Source organism: Oncorhynchus keta, chromosome 5 (assembly GCF_023373465.1).
Source record: "Oncorhynchus keta strain PuntledgeMale-10-30-2019 chromosome 5, Oket_V2, whole genome shotgun sequence".
NCBI lineage: Eukaryota > Metazoa > Chordata > Actinopteri > Salmoniformes > Salmonidae > Oncorhynchus > Oncorhynchus keta.
Window position 1 is genome coordinate 2,648,962 of NC_068425.1, and position 13,496 is coordinate 2,662,457.

Sequence of the window (13,496 nt, forward strand, 5' to 3'; positions counted from 1 at the left end):
TCTGCAAGCTGTTGTCTAGAGCGTACGTGCCAAGACCGGAGTGGGCACATTTGCTATTTAATTAAACAGTTGTGACAAAATTATTGGTAGAGTTGAAAGTGCGAGTTGAAAACACATCGAACTTTCGTTTTTATTCGGTTGATGACAATTTACGCAAAAAAGTACATTTTTATGTGCACTACATCATCACGCACTGCTTTTCACCGCAACCGGTCCATTTGGTGGAAACACCACTTGTGGAAAAATGCGCATATTTTGTTTATGCAGATTTTGTAATATTCGCATGAAAATCGGTGGCCAATTGGATGGAAACCTAGCTACTGTAACAGAAACAACAGGCAGATATATTTACCACATACTTTAATGTGAGAGTTCAGGTTAAAATAAAATACTTTAATGGAAAAGCTTACATAGTCACAATCTGCTACATAATTATAGATATATTCATCCTTTTTGATATTACACATTGCTCTCTTATATTATCAAATACATGCTTATGTACATGCTGCTCAATGTTAAGCTGTATTTACAAGATTTGATCTCAAAAAGGAAATAAGGTAAAAATGGATATCCAATTACACATCAGAAACAATAGATTTTACCCCCAAACTAAAGCATTTGCTAACTGTCTAGCAAGTACTGTATCAGATCATACAATCTTACACTGTACACTCCCACTGCATACACACTCACACACAAACCATAAAATGCATACCCACAGGCAGAATACAGAGAAAATACCCATACGCCAAACATTTACACACACAGTATTCAAACTCACACGGGCCAATCGCACAGAAACACTTACAAACAGTGTAATGCTACAGCCTTTAACGTCATTAACAACTGAATACACATCGATTGTCATTTTAAAGGATTAAAAAAAAAACATGACCAATGTTATATTGCTGACACTTTAACCACGCGCACTCACACCCTACTGTATTGCACTCGATACTCCATTTGAGATAAAACAGTAACATGACAACGGCACCAAACGTAATTACTTTTTTTTTTTCTCCAACTCTGCTTGTACCATCAAACATTAAGTATGAAGTCTTAAAACACACACAAAGCACAGTAACTTGCTTTTTGCACACATTCACCTAAAAACAAAAACAAAAAGGGAACAGCCTTTGAGGACGCTAGGTTTTTGCATAACGGTCTAATTGTCTCAACCCTGTGAATTGCACTTAATGAGAGAGAACTTAGTTTTTTAGTTGACTACGATCCCACACCGATGCACGGATTATATGAGAAGGATTTAGTGAGGTTGCTAAGGAGGTGGTCGCACTGCAACACACACACACACACTCGTAAACACACAACTCACACATGCCCGAGTGTATACAAACTCTTGCTCGCGCTCACACACTCACTGGCACTCACACAGCCTGCACTCGCTCATTCTCTACCACGATAGAACTAAACATTGGGATATAGCGATATTGACAAAGGTGCTCCCGTAATAGTGGGGTAGATTTGATATAAAACTCGTAAAACCTTTGAGTGTGTGTGTATAGCTATATATACATGGATCACACACACACACACACACACACACACACACACACACACACACACACACACACACACACACACACACACACACACACACACACACACACACACACACACACACACACACACACACACACACACACACACACACACACACACACACACACAGAGTATACAAAAGCATTAAGAACACCTGCTCTTTCCATGACATAGACAGACCAGCTGAATTTATGATCCCTTATTGATGTCACTTGTTCAATCCACTTCAATCTGTGTAGATGAAGGCGAGGAGACAGGTTGAAGAAGGATTTGAGATAATTGACCCATGGATTGTGTATGCGTGCCATTCAGAGGGTAAATGGGCAAGACAAACTATTTAAGTGCCTTTGAATGGGGTATGGTAGTAGATGCCAGGCGCACCGGTTTGTGTCAAGAACTGCAAAGCTGCTGGATTTTTCACACCCAACAGTTTCCTGTGTGTATCAAGAATGGTCGATCACCCAAAGGACATCTAGCCAACTTGACAACTGTGGGAAGCATGGGAGTCAACATGAGCCAGCATCCCTGTGGAATGCTTTCAACATCTTGTAGGGGTCCATGCCCCAATGAATTGAGGCTGTTCTGAGGGTAAAAAGGAGGGGTGGAACTCAATATTAAAGAAGGTGTTCCTAATGTTTGGAATACTCAGTGTGTATATAGATATATGTATAAAAACAAACATCACATGCTATTCTTGGCAAAGCTGTATGAAGTGACGGAGTGACAGAGCCGATGGCCCTTACGCAGGGTGAGGGGACACACATTCAGGCCAGGAAGAACAACGGACGAGGGACGAAACATCAATGAAAACATCGCCCTTCACCTCAGTCCCAGCCGTTGTCCTTTATCATGTGGGACAGCTCAATGATGAACTTCCCCTCCTTGTACTTCTGACTCAACTCAAAGGCCTGCTCCTGTAGGAAGAGGGATAGGGGGATAAGAGGCGGGAGTGCATGGTAGACAAGCTTAAAAGACATCCACATTTTCTGAGGATGGGGATTGCGGATATTATTTGAGTTCTTCATTCTTCACAGTGTGTAGACATAGAGCAGTAGTAGCATAGTATGTGTGTGTGCTGGTCCTTACGTATTTCCAGCCCAGTGTGGTGTGGCAGTTCTCACAGTAGATATCTGCCACAGCGTGGAGCCCGGTGAGTAGCAGCCTCTCCTCGGCAGGACCACAGCCCACATTCACCCTGAAAACACCAGGAACAAGAACCGCAGGTCAATTACCGCCATGGTTCCCCCGCCACAAATGTCCGTTTTGTGACCTGACCTAAGCTTATCAGATTTTCTGGTGACCCACCAGGTAAGCTTTTATATTTATTTTTTAACAAGAAAAGTGATAATTCTATCCAGAACCTAATATCAGGGGGAGTTTGCTATGCACCAGCTGAGAAACGACATGCTCACTACTAAATGCAAACTACAGCAAAAACAGAACTTGACATCCACTGTTAGGATAGTGAACTGGCGTCAGGGTGCATTGTATGTCTTACAGGACTAGCGTAAACACACTGAAGTGGCATAAGGAGAACCTGGCAGATGCATGATAATGACAGTGTACTGAGGCTTGAGCGGTAACTAAAGTTAGGACTGTGTTTTAGGGACCTAAAAGGGATACTATTTTGTTCATTAATTATGGGTACACTGTGTAGGCTATATGGTCATACACTGGATGACAAGTAAAGATACTCACACAGAGTTGAAGAGGTAGGCACGACCCTGGCTACCCTGAAAAGACTGGATGACAGAAAAAAAGAGAATGAACTCAAATGTGCCAAAAAGACAGGGAGAGAGAGAGCGAGAGAGACAATGCAAAATCAGTGGTTTTAAGGAAAGAGAGGGTTGAGGAGCAGACTTGAAGCACAAGGCATCTTGTTATGACATGCATTATCTGAATTAGGTCCACATAATTAATTATACCTAGGAGGAGCAGCTTATATGAAGGAACTTTGAATGCCCATTGAGCTAGCAAGCTAACGCTTGTGTGTGTGCAGGGCGGCACCAGAATCAAATTAAATCCAAAGTGAAATGTGATAACTAGGCATATAGTATCCTTAACTGACATTGAAAAAGTAAATCCATCCTTTCCTGGGGGAGGGGCAAAGATTCTCAGCTTGCAGCCAGACTCTGGAATAAGTTTGAGTGACCCTCTCTTGCTTTGTTGCGTTTTTTTGTGGGACTAGAAAAAAAAAAGTTAAATAAATGTTAACCGGTTTCCATGCTTTTAAAATAACGGTTCTGTTCTGGAACTGTATGGATCACTTTCGCTCCCGGTTCAGTTTCTGTTCCTTGAAAAATACCATTATTTTCCGGTTTTCGGGTTGTGTTCCCTGAACCGGTTCCAACCCCTGCAACCAACTATATTCAACTATATGGAATTTAACCCACTAGCCATAAATGGTCCCTGTAGTCTCACCTTGGAGATGAGGTCATCATGGTTGGCCAGGTGTGCTCGGCAGTGAACACAGCTGTACCTGCGGTGGCACGAGTCTAGGTACGCTTGGAACGTCTTAGCCTTCGTCAGCTTCACCATGTCTGAGGAGATAGAGAGGGAAACAGAGTGACTTAGCGCTTAACAGGAAAACAGGAGAGGAGACAGAGGGGATATTGGGCATTACAAGGGCTCATAATGCTAGTCTATCCCTAAATGTGATTGTAGTTAACCCTAAACTTCACTATTTGTGTCGTGCAGTAACCATGAGAAAATGCATTTTTTTGTAAGCGTATTTGCCAAATAGGGTTAGTGAAAGTTGGGTAAACAACACAAACAAAGAGTAACATATGATTCCCATGGCTTTCAAATGAAAACTGGAAAAAGAAAATGAAAGTGTAAGAAACAAGTTCAATAACTTTTGGCTGTCTGTCCTGTCCAACATTGCAAAAAAAGTAATGCCAGCATTGCAGAAACGTATGCACTCAAATGTTAATTTCCTCTCCATTTACACATGACAGGTCACACTTTGTGATGGTACAAGAGTGTCACAAACATTTTTCAAAAGGAATATGAATCACACAATAATGAACTAACTGTCTTATTAGGAGTGGGAAACAGGACTAGGCCCATATTAGCCATATGCATGTCTAATTACCAATGTAAAGTTTGTTTTATATTCACACATTTGGACATTCGGGGCGGCAGGGTAGCCTAGTGGTTAGAGCGTTGGACTAGTAACCGAAAGGTTGCAAGTTCAAATTCCCGAGCTGACAAGGTGCAAATCTGTTGTTCTGCCCCTGAACAGGCAGTTAACCCACTGTTCCTAGGCTGTCATTGAAAATAAGAATTTGTTCTTAACTGACTTGCCTAGTAAAATAAAGGTAAAATAAAATAAAAAATTAATCAGACATTATCCAAAAGCAATTTAAAATGGTAAAAATCAATAGCGTTTTCACGGATTATGACAGAATCATCAAACTAGGTATGATTTATTCTATACATTTCTAGTATACTTTTACAACCTTTGGTTTGAGTAGAAATGGCAGTTTTTATTTGATAGAAATACATAAAATCTTAAATATTGCATTTAAAGATGAAGAAATCTATAACTAATTAATTCAGTGATTGTTGCAGAAAAAAAGTGAAAATGTGCATTTATTTGCAATAACTTTAAAGAAATGTTAATGTCAAGCGCAATTTGTTCTATGTGAAATTAGACAATGTCACCATAAAGTTGTACAATCTTAAATTGTATGCCAAATCAATGTTTTCATTTTAGTGCAACAGATCCACATGTTAAAGTAGTTACAAGGCACAACATTCCTTTTTTTATACTTCTCTAATTTAACAGCAAAGAGGCCCCTTTTCCAATCATTTTCTATTTTGGCTTTGTTGAAGTCCTCCTTTGTCATCCCCAGACAAGCTGAATGGTACCATCTCTGGCACACAAAGCTGCAATATTCAAAACATAAAACAGGGTTATGTTTATCTACATGTAAATTACAGTTCTGGAATACTCAAATTCCGCTACATGCTTTTGCAAATAGGAACATTTTAAAATGTAATTGGATTTTTGTTCAATTGCTAAAATGACATGCATTTGACCACAAACTGACAGAAGCACACATAACAGAGGTGTTAATCATTGTTGAGTATTCAGGCAATATACAATTGAAGTCGGAAGTTTACATACACCTTAGTCAAATACATTTAAACTCAGTTTTTCACAATTCCTGACATTTAATCATCGTAAAAATTCCCTGTCTTAGGTCAGTTAGGATCACCACTTCATTTTTAAGAATGTGAAATGTCAGAAAAATAGAGAATAATTTATTTCAGCTTTTATTTCTTTCATCACATTCCCAGTGGGTGAGAAGTTTACATACACTCAATTAGTATTTGGTAGCATTGCCTTTAAATGGTTTAACTTGCGTCAAATGTTTTGGGTAGCCTTCCACAATCTTCCCACAATAAATAGGGTGAATTTTGGCCCATTCCTCCTGACAGAGCTGGTGTAACGGAGTCAAGTTTGTAGGCCTCCTTGCTCACACACACTTTTTCACTTCTGCCCACTCATTTCCTATGGGATTGAGGTCAGGGCTTTGTGATGGCCACTCCAATACCTTGACTTTGTTGTCCTTAAGCCATTTTGCCACAACTTTGGAAGTATGCTTGGGGTCATTGTCCATTTGGAAGACCCATTTGCAACCAAGCCTTAACTTCCTGACTGATGTCTGGAGATGTTGCTTCAATATAGCCACATCATTTTCTACCTCATGATGCCATCTATTTTGTGAAATGCACCAGTCCCTCTTGCAGCAAAGCATCCCCACAACATGATGCAGCCATCCCCGTGCTTCACGGTTGGGATGGTGTTATCCGGCTTGCAAGCCTCTCCCTTTTTCCTCCAAACATAACAATGGTCATTATGGCCAAACAGATCTATTTTGGTTTCATCAGGCCAGAGGACATTTCTCCAAAAAGTACAATATTTGTCCCCATGTGCAGTTGCAAACTGTAGTCTGGCATTTGTATGGTTGTTTTGGAGCTGTGGCTTCTTCCTTTCTGAGCAGCCGTTCAGGTTATGTCGATATAGGACTTGTTTTACTGTGGATATAGATACTTTTGTACCCGTTTCCTCCAGCATCATCATGAGGTCCTTTGCTGTTGTTCTGGGATTGATTTGCACTTTTCGGCTCCAAAGTACATTCATCTCTAGGAGACTGAAAGCATCTCCTTCCTGAGCGGTATGATGGCTGCGTGGTCCCATGGTGTTCATACTTGCGCACTATTGTTTGTACAGTTTTGTGGTACCTTCAGGTGTTTGGAAATTGCTCCCAATGAAGAACCAGACTTACAATTTTTTTTTCTGAAGTCTTGGCTGATTTCTTTTGATTTTCACATGACGTCAAGCAAAGAGGCACTGAGTTTGAAGGTAGGCCTTGAAATACATCCACAGGTAGACCTCCAATTGACTCAAATGATGTCAATTAGCCTATTAGAAGCTTCTAAAGCATGGCATAATTTTCTGGAATTTTCCAAGCTGTTTAAAAGGCACAGGCAACTTAGTGTATGTAAAGTTCTGACCCACTGGAATTGTGATACAGTGAATTATAAGTGAAATAATCTCTCTGTAAACAATTGTTGGAAAAATTACTGTCATGCACAAAGTAGATGTGAATACCAACTTTCCAAATCTATAGTTTGTTGACAAGAAATTTGTGAAGTGGTTAAAAACACGTTTTAATGACTCAAACCTAAGTGTTTGTAAACTTCCGACTTCAACTGTAAATCATATAGTAATAAAGGCATATATTTGAAAAAAAGTATGTGTCGATAAAAAAAAGGCATCCCACATCAATGTTATAATATCAAACATTACAATAAATGCAATATTTGAACATTTGAAATCAGTTTAATCGTCACTTGTGCCAGATACAATGTGTGTACCTATTACAGTGAATTGCTATCATAGTATGTATCTAGTATCTCTCATCGTAGAATAATAACATAAGAGTCATGATAATAGAACATTAGAGCAATAATACAAGGATAACCCCCGATAAAAAAAGTTTCAAGAAAGTTTCATACTTCTAAATGTCTTGAAAGATGAAACTACATGAGTTTTCTTCATAGCCTACTGTTGTATTACACCAAGACAAACCCAATTGGTCAGATCATCATTTTTCTCTGGATGATGCAAAGAACACATTGAACAGTCTTGCTTCGCATTGAAGACTGGAAGAAAAAGATTGCAGAGGGGTTCATTTACAGTTCAGAGGCAAATCATAATGTATACATGTAGCCCAAAAACCAAACATGTACCAAATTTCACAGTGGGTGTGAGACCTGGAGAGGCCTACAAGCCACAGTGTCTCGCACCCACTGTGAAATTTGGTGGAGGATCAGTGAAAATCTGGGGAGTGGCACAAAGTCACCCAAAATCATTGTGAAAGACCGGTGGAGAGCATGTCAAGACGCATGAAAGCTGTGATTGAAAGTCAGGGTTATTCCACCAAATATTGATTTTCTGTTAAAAAGTTTTTTTTTTAATTGTATTGTGTTGTTCAAAAATTAATATTAAGTTATTTTCTTAGTATTATTTGAGGTCTGACAACACTGCATGTTTTTTGTTATTTTGACCATTTTCTGCAAATAAACACTCTAAATTAGAATATTTTCATTTGGAATATGGGAGAAACGTTGTCAGTAGTTTATAGAATAAAACAAAAATGTTAATTTTACCCAAACACATTCCACTAAATATTAAAATCAGAGAAACTGATCATTTTGCAGTGGTCTCTTCACTTTTTCCAGAGCTGTATATATACACAGTATATATGTACACTACCGTTCAAAAGTTTGGGGTCACTTAGAAATGTCCATGTTTTCCTGGAAAACATACATGAAACTAGTTGCAAAATGAATAGGAAATATAGTCAAGACGTTGAAACGGTTATAAATAATTATTTTTAATCAAAATAATTAGTGTCCTTCAAACTTAGCTTTTGTCAAAGAATCCTCCATTTGCAGCCTGGCAGACCTTTGGCATTCTATTTGCCAATATGTTGAGGTAATCTGAAGAAATCTCACCCCAAGCTTCCTGAAGCACCTCCCACAAGTTGGATTGGCTTGATGGGCACTTCTTAAGTACCATACGGTCAAGCTGCTCCCACAACAGCTCAATAGGGTTGAGATCCAGTGACTGTGCTGGCCACTCAATTTTAGACAGAATACCAGCCGACTGCTTCTTCCCTAAATAGTTCTTACATAGTTTGGAGCTGTGCTTTGGGTCGTTGTCCTGTTGTAGGAGGAAATTGGCTCCAATTAAGTGCCGTCCACAGGGTAGGGCATGGCGTTGCAAAATGGAGTGATAGCCTTCCTTCTTGAAGATCCCATTTACCCTGTACAAATCTCCAACTTTACTACCACCAAAGCACCCCCAGACCATCACATTGCCTCCACCATGCTTGACAGATAGCATCAAGCACTCCTCCATTCATTTTTTCTGCATCTCACAAATGTTCTTCTTTGTAATCAGAACACCCCAAACTTCAATTAGTCTGTTAATAATACCCCCCCCAATCATCCTCTGTCCAGTGTCTGTGTTCTTTTGCCCATCTTAATCTTTTATTTTTATTAGCCAGTCTGAGATATGGCTTTTTCATTGCAACTCTACCTTGGCCAGCATCCCGGAGTCGCCTTTTCACTATTGACATTGAGAATGGTGTTTTGTGGGTACTATTTAATGAAGCTGCCAGTTGAGGACTTGTGAGGCATCTGTTTCTCAAACTAGACACTCTAATGCACTTGTTCTCTTGCTCAGTTGTGCACCAGGGCCTCCCACTCCTCTTTCTATTCTGGTTAGACCAGTTTGCACTGTTTTGTGAAGGGAGTAGTACACAGCGTTGTACGAGATCTTCAGTCTCTTGGCAATTTCTCACATGGAATAGCCGTCATTTCTCAGAACAAGAATAGACTGACGAGTTTCAGAAGAAAGGTCTATTTCTGGCCATTTTGAGCCTGTAATCGAACCCACAAATGCTGATGCACCAACTAGTCTAAAGGCCAGTTGTATTGCTTCTTTAAAATCAGAATAACAGGCGTCAGCTGTGCAAACATAATTGCAAAATGGTGTTGTAATGATCAATTAGTCTTTTAAAATGATAAACCTGGATTAGCTAACACAACGTGCCATTGGAACACAGGAGTGATTGGTTGCTGATAATGGGCCTGTGTACACCTATGTAGATATTCCATTCAAATCAGCCATTTCCAGTCCTTCTGTGGCTCAGTTGGTAGAGCATGGCGCTTGTAACGCCAGGGTAGTGGGTTCGATTCCCGGGACCACCCATACGTAGAATGTATGCACACATGACTGTAAGTCGCTTTGGATAAAAGCGTCAGCTAAATGGCATATATATATATATATATATATATTTAGAACATTAACAATGTCCTGCACTGTATTTCTGATGAATGTGATGCACATTTTCTGTCCTATAAAATAACAAGGACATTTCTAAGTGACCCCAAACTTTTGAACGGGAGTGTACGTTACGGTTCACTCTTCACTGTGGAATGTCCATGTTGATCCTCTTGGTTGTCTTGGTCCTCTTGGGCCTGACCCCTTCATCCAGTCAGGCCTGACCCCTTCATCCAGTACTTTCCTGTAATCTAATTTAATATGACTGAAGATGCAGAATTTTCTGCCAAGCCCCTTCTAATAGGGTATAACAGACTCTTTAGAACTTTGAACACATGCCCTCCTCGATGGACTACATGCCCTCTATCAAATCAAAACTGGAATTTTTCCTCAAAACAAAGGTTGTAAAAGTATGCTAGACATTTATAGAATAAGTCATACCTAAGTTTGATGATTTTGTGACAAACAGTGAATTAGTTATTGATTCATACAGTTTTTAATTACTTTAGGCGAATGTCCGAACGTGTGAATTTAAAACCAACTGTACATCGGTTGTCTAATTCGCAGCTCACTTTCTTGGTACAATACAGCAGGGTCCGTGCTATCCACGATCCTTGGAACGTCCCTACACCATTGAAGTTCACATTTAAAAAAAAGTTTTAAGTAAGGGTTAGGGGTTTTGGGTAAGGACGTCGCAAGGATAACGCTGACCATTGCACCAGACAGAACACAACATGCATTGACCTACTTTATTGTACCAGCTAAAACCGACTATGTATGGTCTGAGTCAGTAGCGCTCTATAGATGGATGGGGAAAATTTTACTTTTTAAAAAACTCAAGTCTTGGGTCATTTTAAAACGGTTAAATGACCATGTGAAAATGCATCATTGTAGCTAGAGCAATTTCAAAATAACGGGCAGTATGACTGTCACGGCATACACAACAACAAGCAAAATATCACTATGATCCTTGCTGGCCTGCTAACTTTAACCTTGCTGACTCGCTCCACATTCTGACAAAGCAACCAGCTAGCCAAGAATTCCCCAAAACGATTCACACAGTGAATTATTCACCGACAGTCTTCCTCTCTACCAAGCTATCAATTTTAGCCAGCTATCGTGAGAGATTAGCTAACATGCTGACATTAGTTTAGTAGCTATCAACTGAACCATATTCTGGGTTTTACAGGAGGCGTTTAATATGTTTACTGTAAACCCGCCATGTCAGGCTCAGCTAGCAACATGGAAGGAAATACAAGCGCAATAGAAAATAGCTCACTCACCTAACGTAGTTATCGGATGTTCAATGGAAGACCTAATTTTAAACGAATATGTGACCAGAAAACTACCGTTGGATAGGTCAACTGAGATGCATCGGTAAATTGCTCAATCGTCTAGGGGATAGCTTGTTTTGTCACTTCTTCAGCAAGAAACCATCGGACGGATCCAAACCAAACAAACAAAAATCGTCTTGCAGCTGTTCTCTCGGTCTCTCACACTTGACAACAGGAGCAAGTTTTTCTCTGAGATTAAACCGTTTCGTGTATTTTGTAGTTAAAATTTTAAAAGAACTGTAGCTACTCCGAGTAATTTTTTAAAGGATAGGATATTTTCGTGGTGCGAGGTTAAACTTCCAATATTATCCAGGGTTTGTTTACAACGCTGGTTAAGGAGGCGGTACCAACACGTCACCAGCTGCAAAACAAATCCCCGACGACCAATGAGAATCGTCAGATTGACTGGGGGAATGTAGGTCAGCCAATTAGGTTGAATTGTAAATTATTTTAGCCTTTATTTACCTAAGCAAGTCAGTTATGAACCAATTCTGATTTACAATGACGGCCTCTACCGGCCAAAACCCTCCATCTAACGCGGGGTCAATTGTACTGGACACCCGATCATGGCAGCCCGATTTTGAACCAGAGTCTGTAGTGACGCCTCGAGCGTCTGAGATGCAGTGCCTTAGACCGCTGAGCCACTCGGGAGTCCAAATAGACTCGTATCTACGAGGAGATTCGACTAATATCGCCCGGGCGCCAATGTAGCGTGTTCTGCACTCGCTGAACGTTTACTGCATTCGATTCCCGGGCATGTTTCTGAAGCCTGGATAATGTTGCCTTGTTGACAAAATATCCAAGCCGCGCAGATTTGTTTGATTTGAACAAGGCGCTCCTCCCTCACCGACTTCACCCAGTCACGTGACGAGCCACAGTGGACCGGTTTAACCTGGGCCAGTTTATTAGAACTCTGCCACAGTTATGGTTCTTTCAAGACAACTGGGAACACGAAAAAAAAGAACTGTTCAAATCATGACGTCAGTGATCTGAATGTCGGAAAGTCGGGGCTCTAGAAAGATGCCCGAATTTTCGAATTGGAATTCCGAGTTGGATGACCTTTCAAAATATTTTTTTTGAAACCTGGAGAAAAGCCCCCTAAGCAAGTTGGTCCTGGGGCTCTGTTTACAAACACAAACAGACCCCACAGAGCCTCAGGATAGCAACGTAATTAACCCCAACCAAATAATGAGAACATAAAAAGTTCATTTCTGGACACATAGGAAAGAATTTACCAAAAAACGGCACAAACTAGAGTGCTATTTGGCCCTAATGAGAGTGAACACAGTGGCAGAATAACTGACCACTGTGACTGAACCAAAATTAGGTCTTCCATTGAACATCCGATAACTACGTTAGGTGAGTGAGCTATTTTCTATTGCGCTTGTATTTTCCATCCATGTTGCTAGCTGAGCCTGACACTGTAAACATATTAAACGCCTCCTGTAAACCCAGAAACGCCTCCTGTAAACCCAGAATAAGAAAATCTTTAACTATGTACAGACTCAGAGAGCATAGCCTTGCTATTGAGAAAGGCTGTCGAAGGCAGACCTGACTCTCAAGAGAAGACAGGCTATGTGAAATGTATTGATAAAAAATAATCTTGTCCTAGAGAGATTGACACGGTTATCAAAACGTCACGGAGTATTTTTTAAATTTCCTATGTGAAAAATGTATAGTGGAAACCGATTGGAACCATTCCCTTGTTTCACTGCAAGGTTTTATGGGTATTATACCTCATATGGTGGTACTGTATATGCTGCGTTCATAAGCTATTTGGAACTAGGAAACTCTGAAATGTTCCATTTGCTGAATCGTTGAATGTGGCACGTGTATAATTACAACAAGCAGTTGTAGTTGTCCGAGTTTCATAGGTCCAACTAGCACATGAATGTGGCGTCATACCCTTTTTTTTTTTATAAGGGATTGCGTGGCGATTAGTTTAGCAACCGCGTGACAATGTGAATGTGATTGGTCAACAGTCTGCAAGTGGGGCATTAGACGTTTCACCATTCAAAGGCCACCGGGATTCCTGTCTCCTACTTTCTAAGTGTCTCTGCCGGATGTTCCGATTTTCAGTGGAAATGGAAAGAGAGCCTGTGACTCAACTTCCTCTTTTGGATATTAACAATGTAGAAGTCATCTGAATCCGTTTCATGTTGTTCTTGGTAACGCAAGAGAAAGATCATAGAGATCCTATTAAATTATTCTAATTCCTAATTCTATGATACTGTAGC

General features: G+C 40.2%; 1 protein-coding gene across 2 annotated transcripts; it reads right to left on the bottom strand.

The window, feature by feature from the left end:
• Window positions 1–345: 345 nt before the first annotated feature.
• LOC118384289 (protein yippee-like 3) lies at window positions 346–11,634 on the bottom strand. Of its 2 annotated transcripts, XM_052518452.1 has the most exons (6): window positions 11,209–11,634; window positions 5,335–5,451; window positions 3,982–4,100; window positions 3,259–3,302; window positions 2,647–2,755; window positions 346–2,474 (listed from the first exon to the last, which is right to left on the bottom strand). In XM_052518452.1, the coding sequence occupies exons 3-6, from the start codon at window positions 4,096–4,098 to the stop codon at window positions 2,385–2,387; spliced, it is 360 nt and encodes a 119-aa protein (XP_052374412.1). In that variant the 5' UTR covers window positions 4,099–4,100; window positions 5,335–5,451; window positions 11,209–11,634; the 3' UTR covers window positions 346–2,384. The 2 variants fall into 2 exon arrangements, with proteins under 2 accessions (XP_052374412.1, XP_052374411.1); XM_052518451.1 differs by lacking the exon at window positions 5,335–5,451 and having other exon boundaries at window positions 11,209–11,622.
• Window positions 11,635–13,496: the final 1,862 nt, after the last annotated feature.

Bases quoted from the DNA above. Each gene is read 5' to 3' on its own strand.
- LOC118384289 (XM_052518452.1), bottom strand. From the start codon at position 4,098: ATGGTGAAGCTGACGAAGGCTAAGACGTTCCAAGCGTACCTAGACTCG. The intron at 3,303-3,981 runs GTGAGACTACAG...TCTGTCATCCAG, and splicing joins ATGATGACCTCATCTCCAAG to TCTTTTCAGGGTAGCCAGGG. The intron at 2,756-3,258 runs GTGAGTATCTTT...TGGTGTTTTCAG, and splicing joins GCCTACCTCTTCAACTCTGT to GGTGAATGTGGGCTGTGGTC.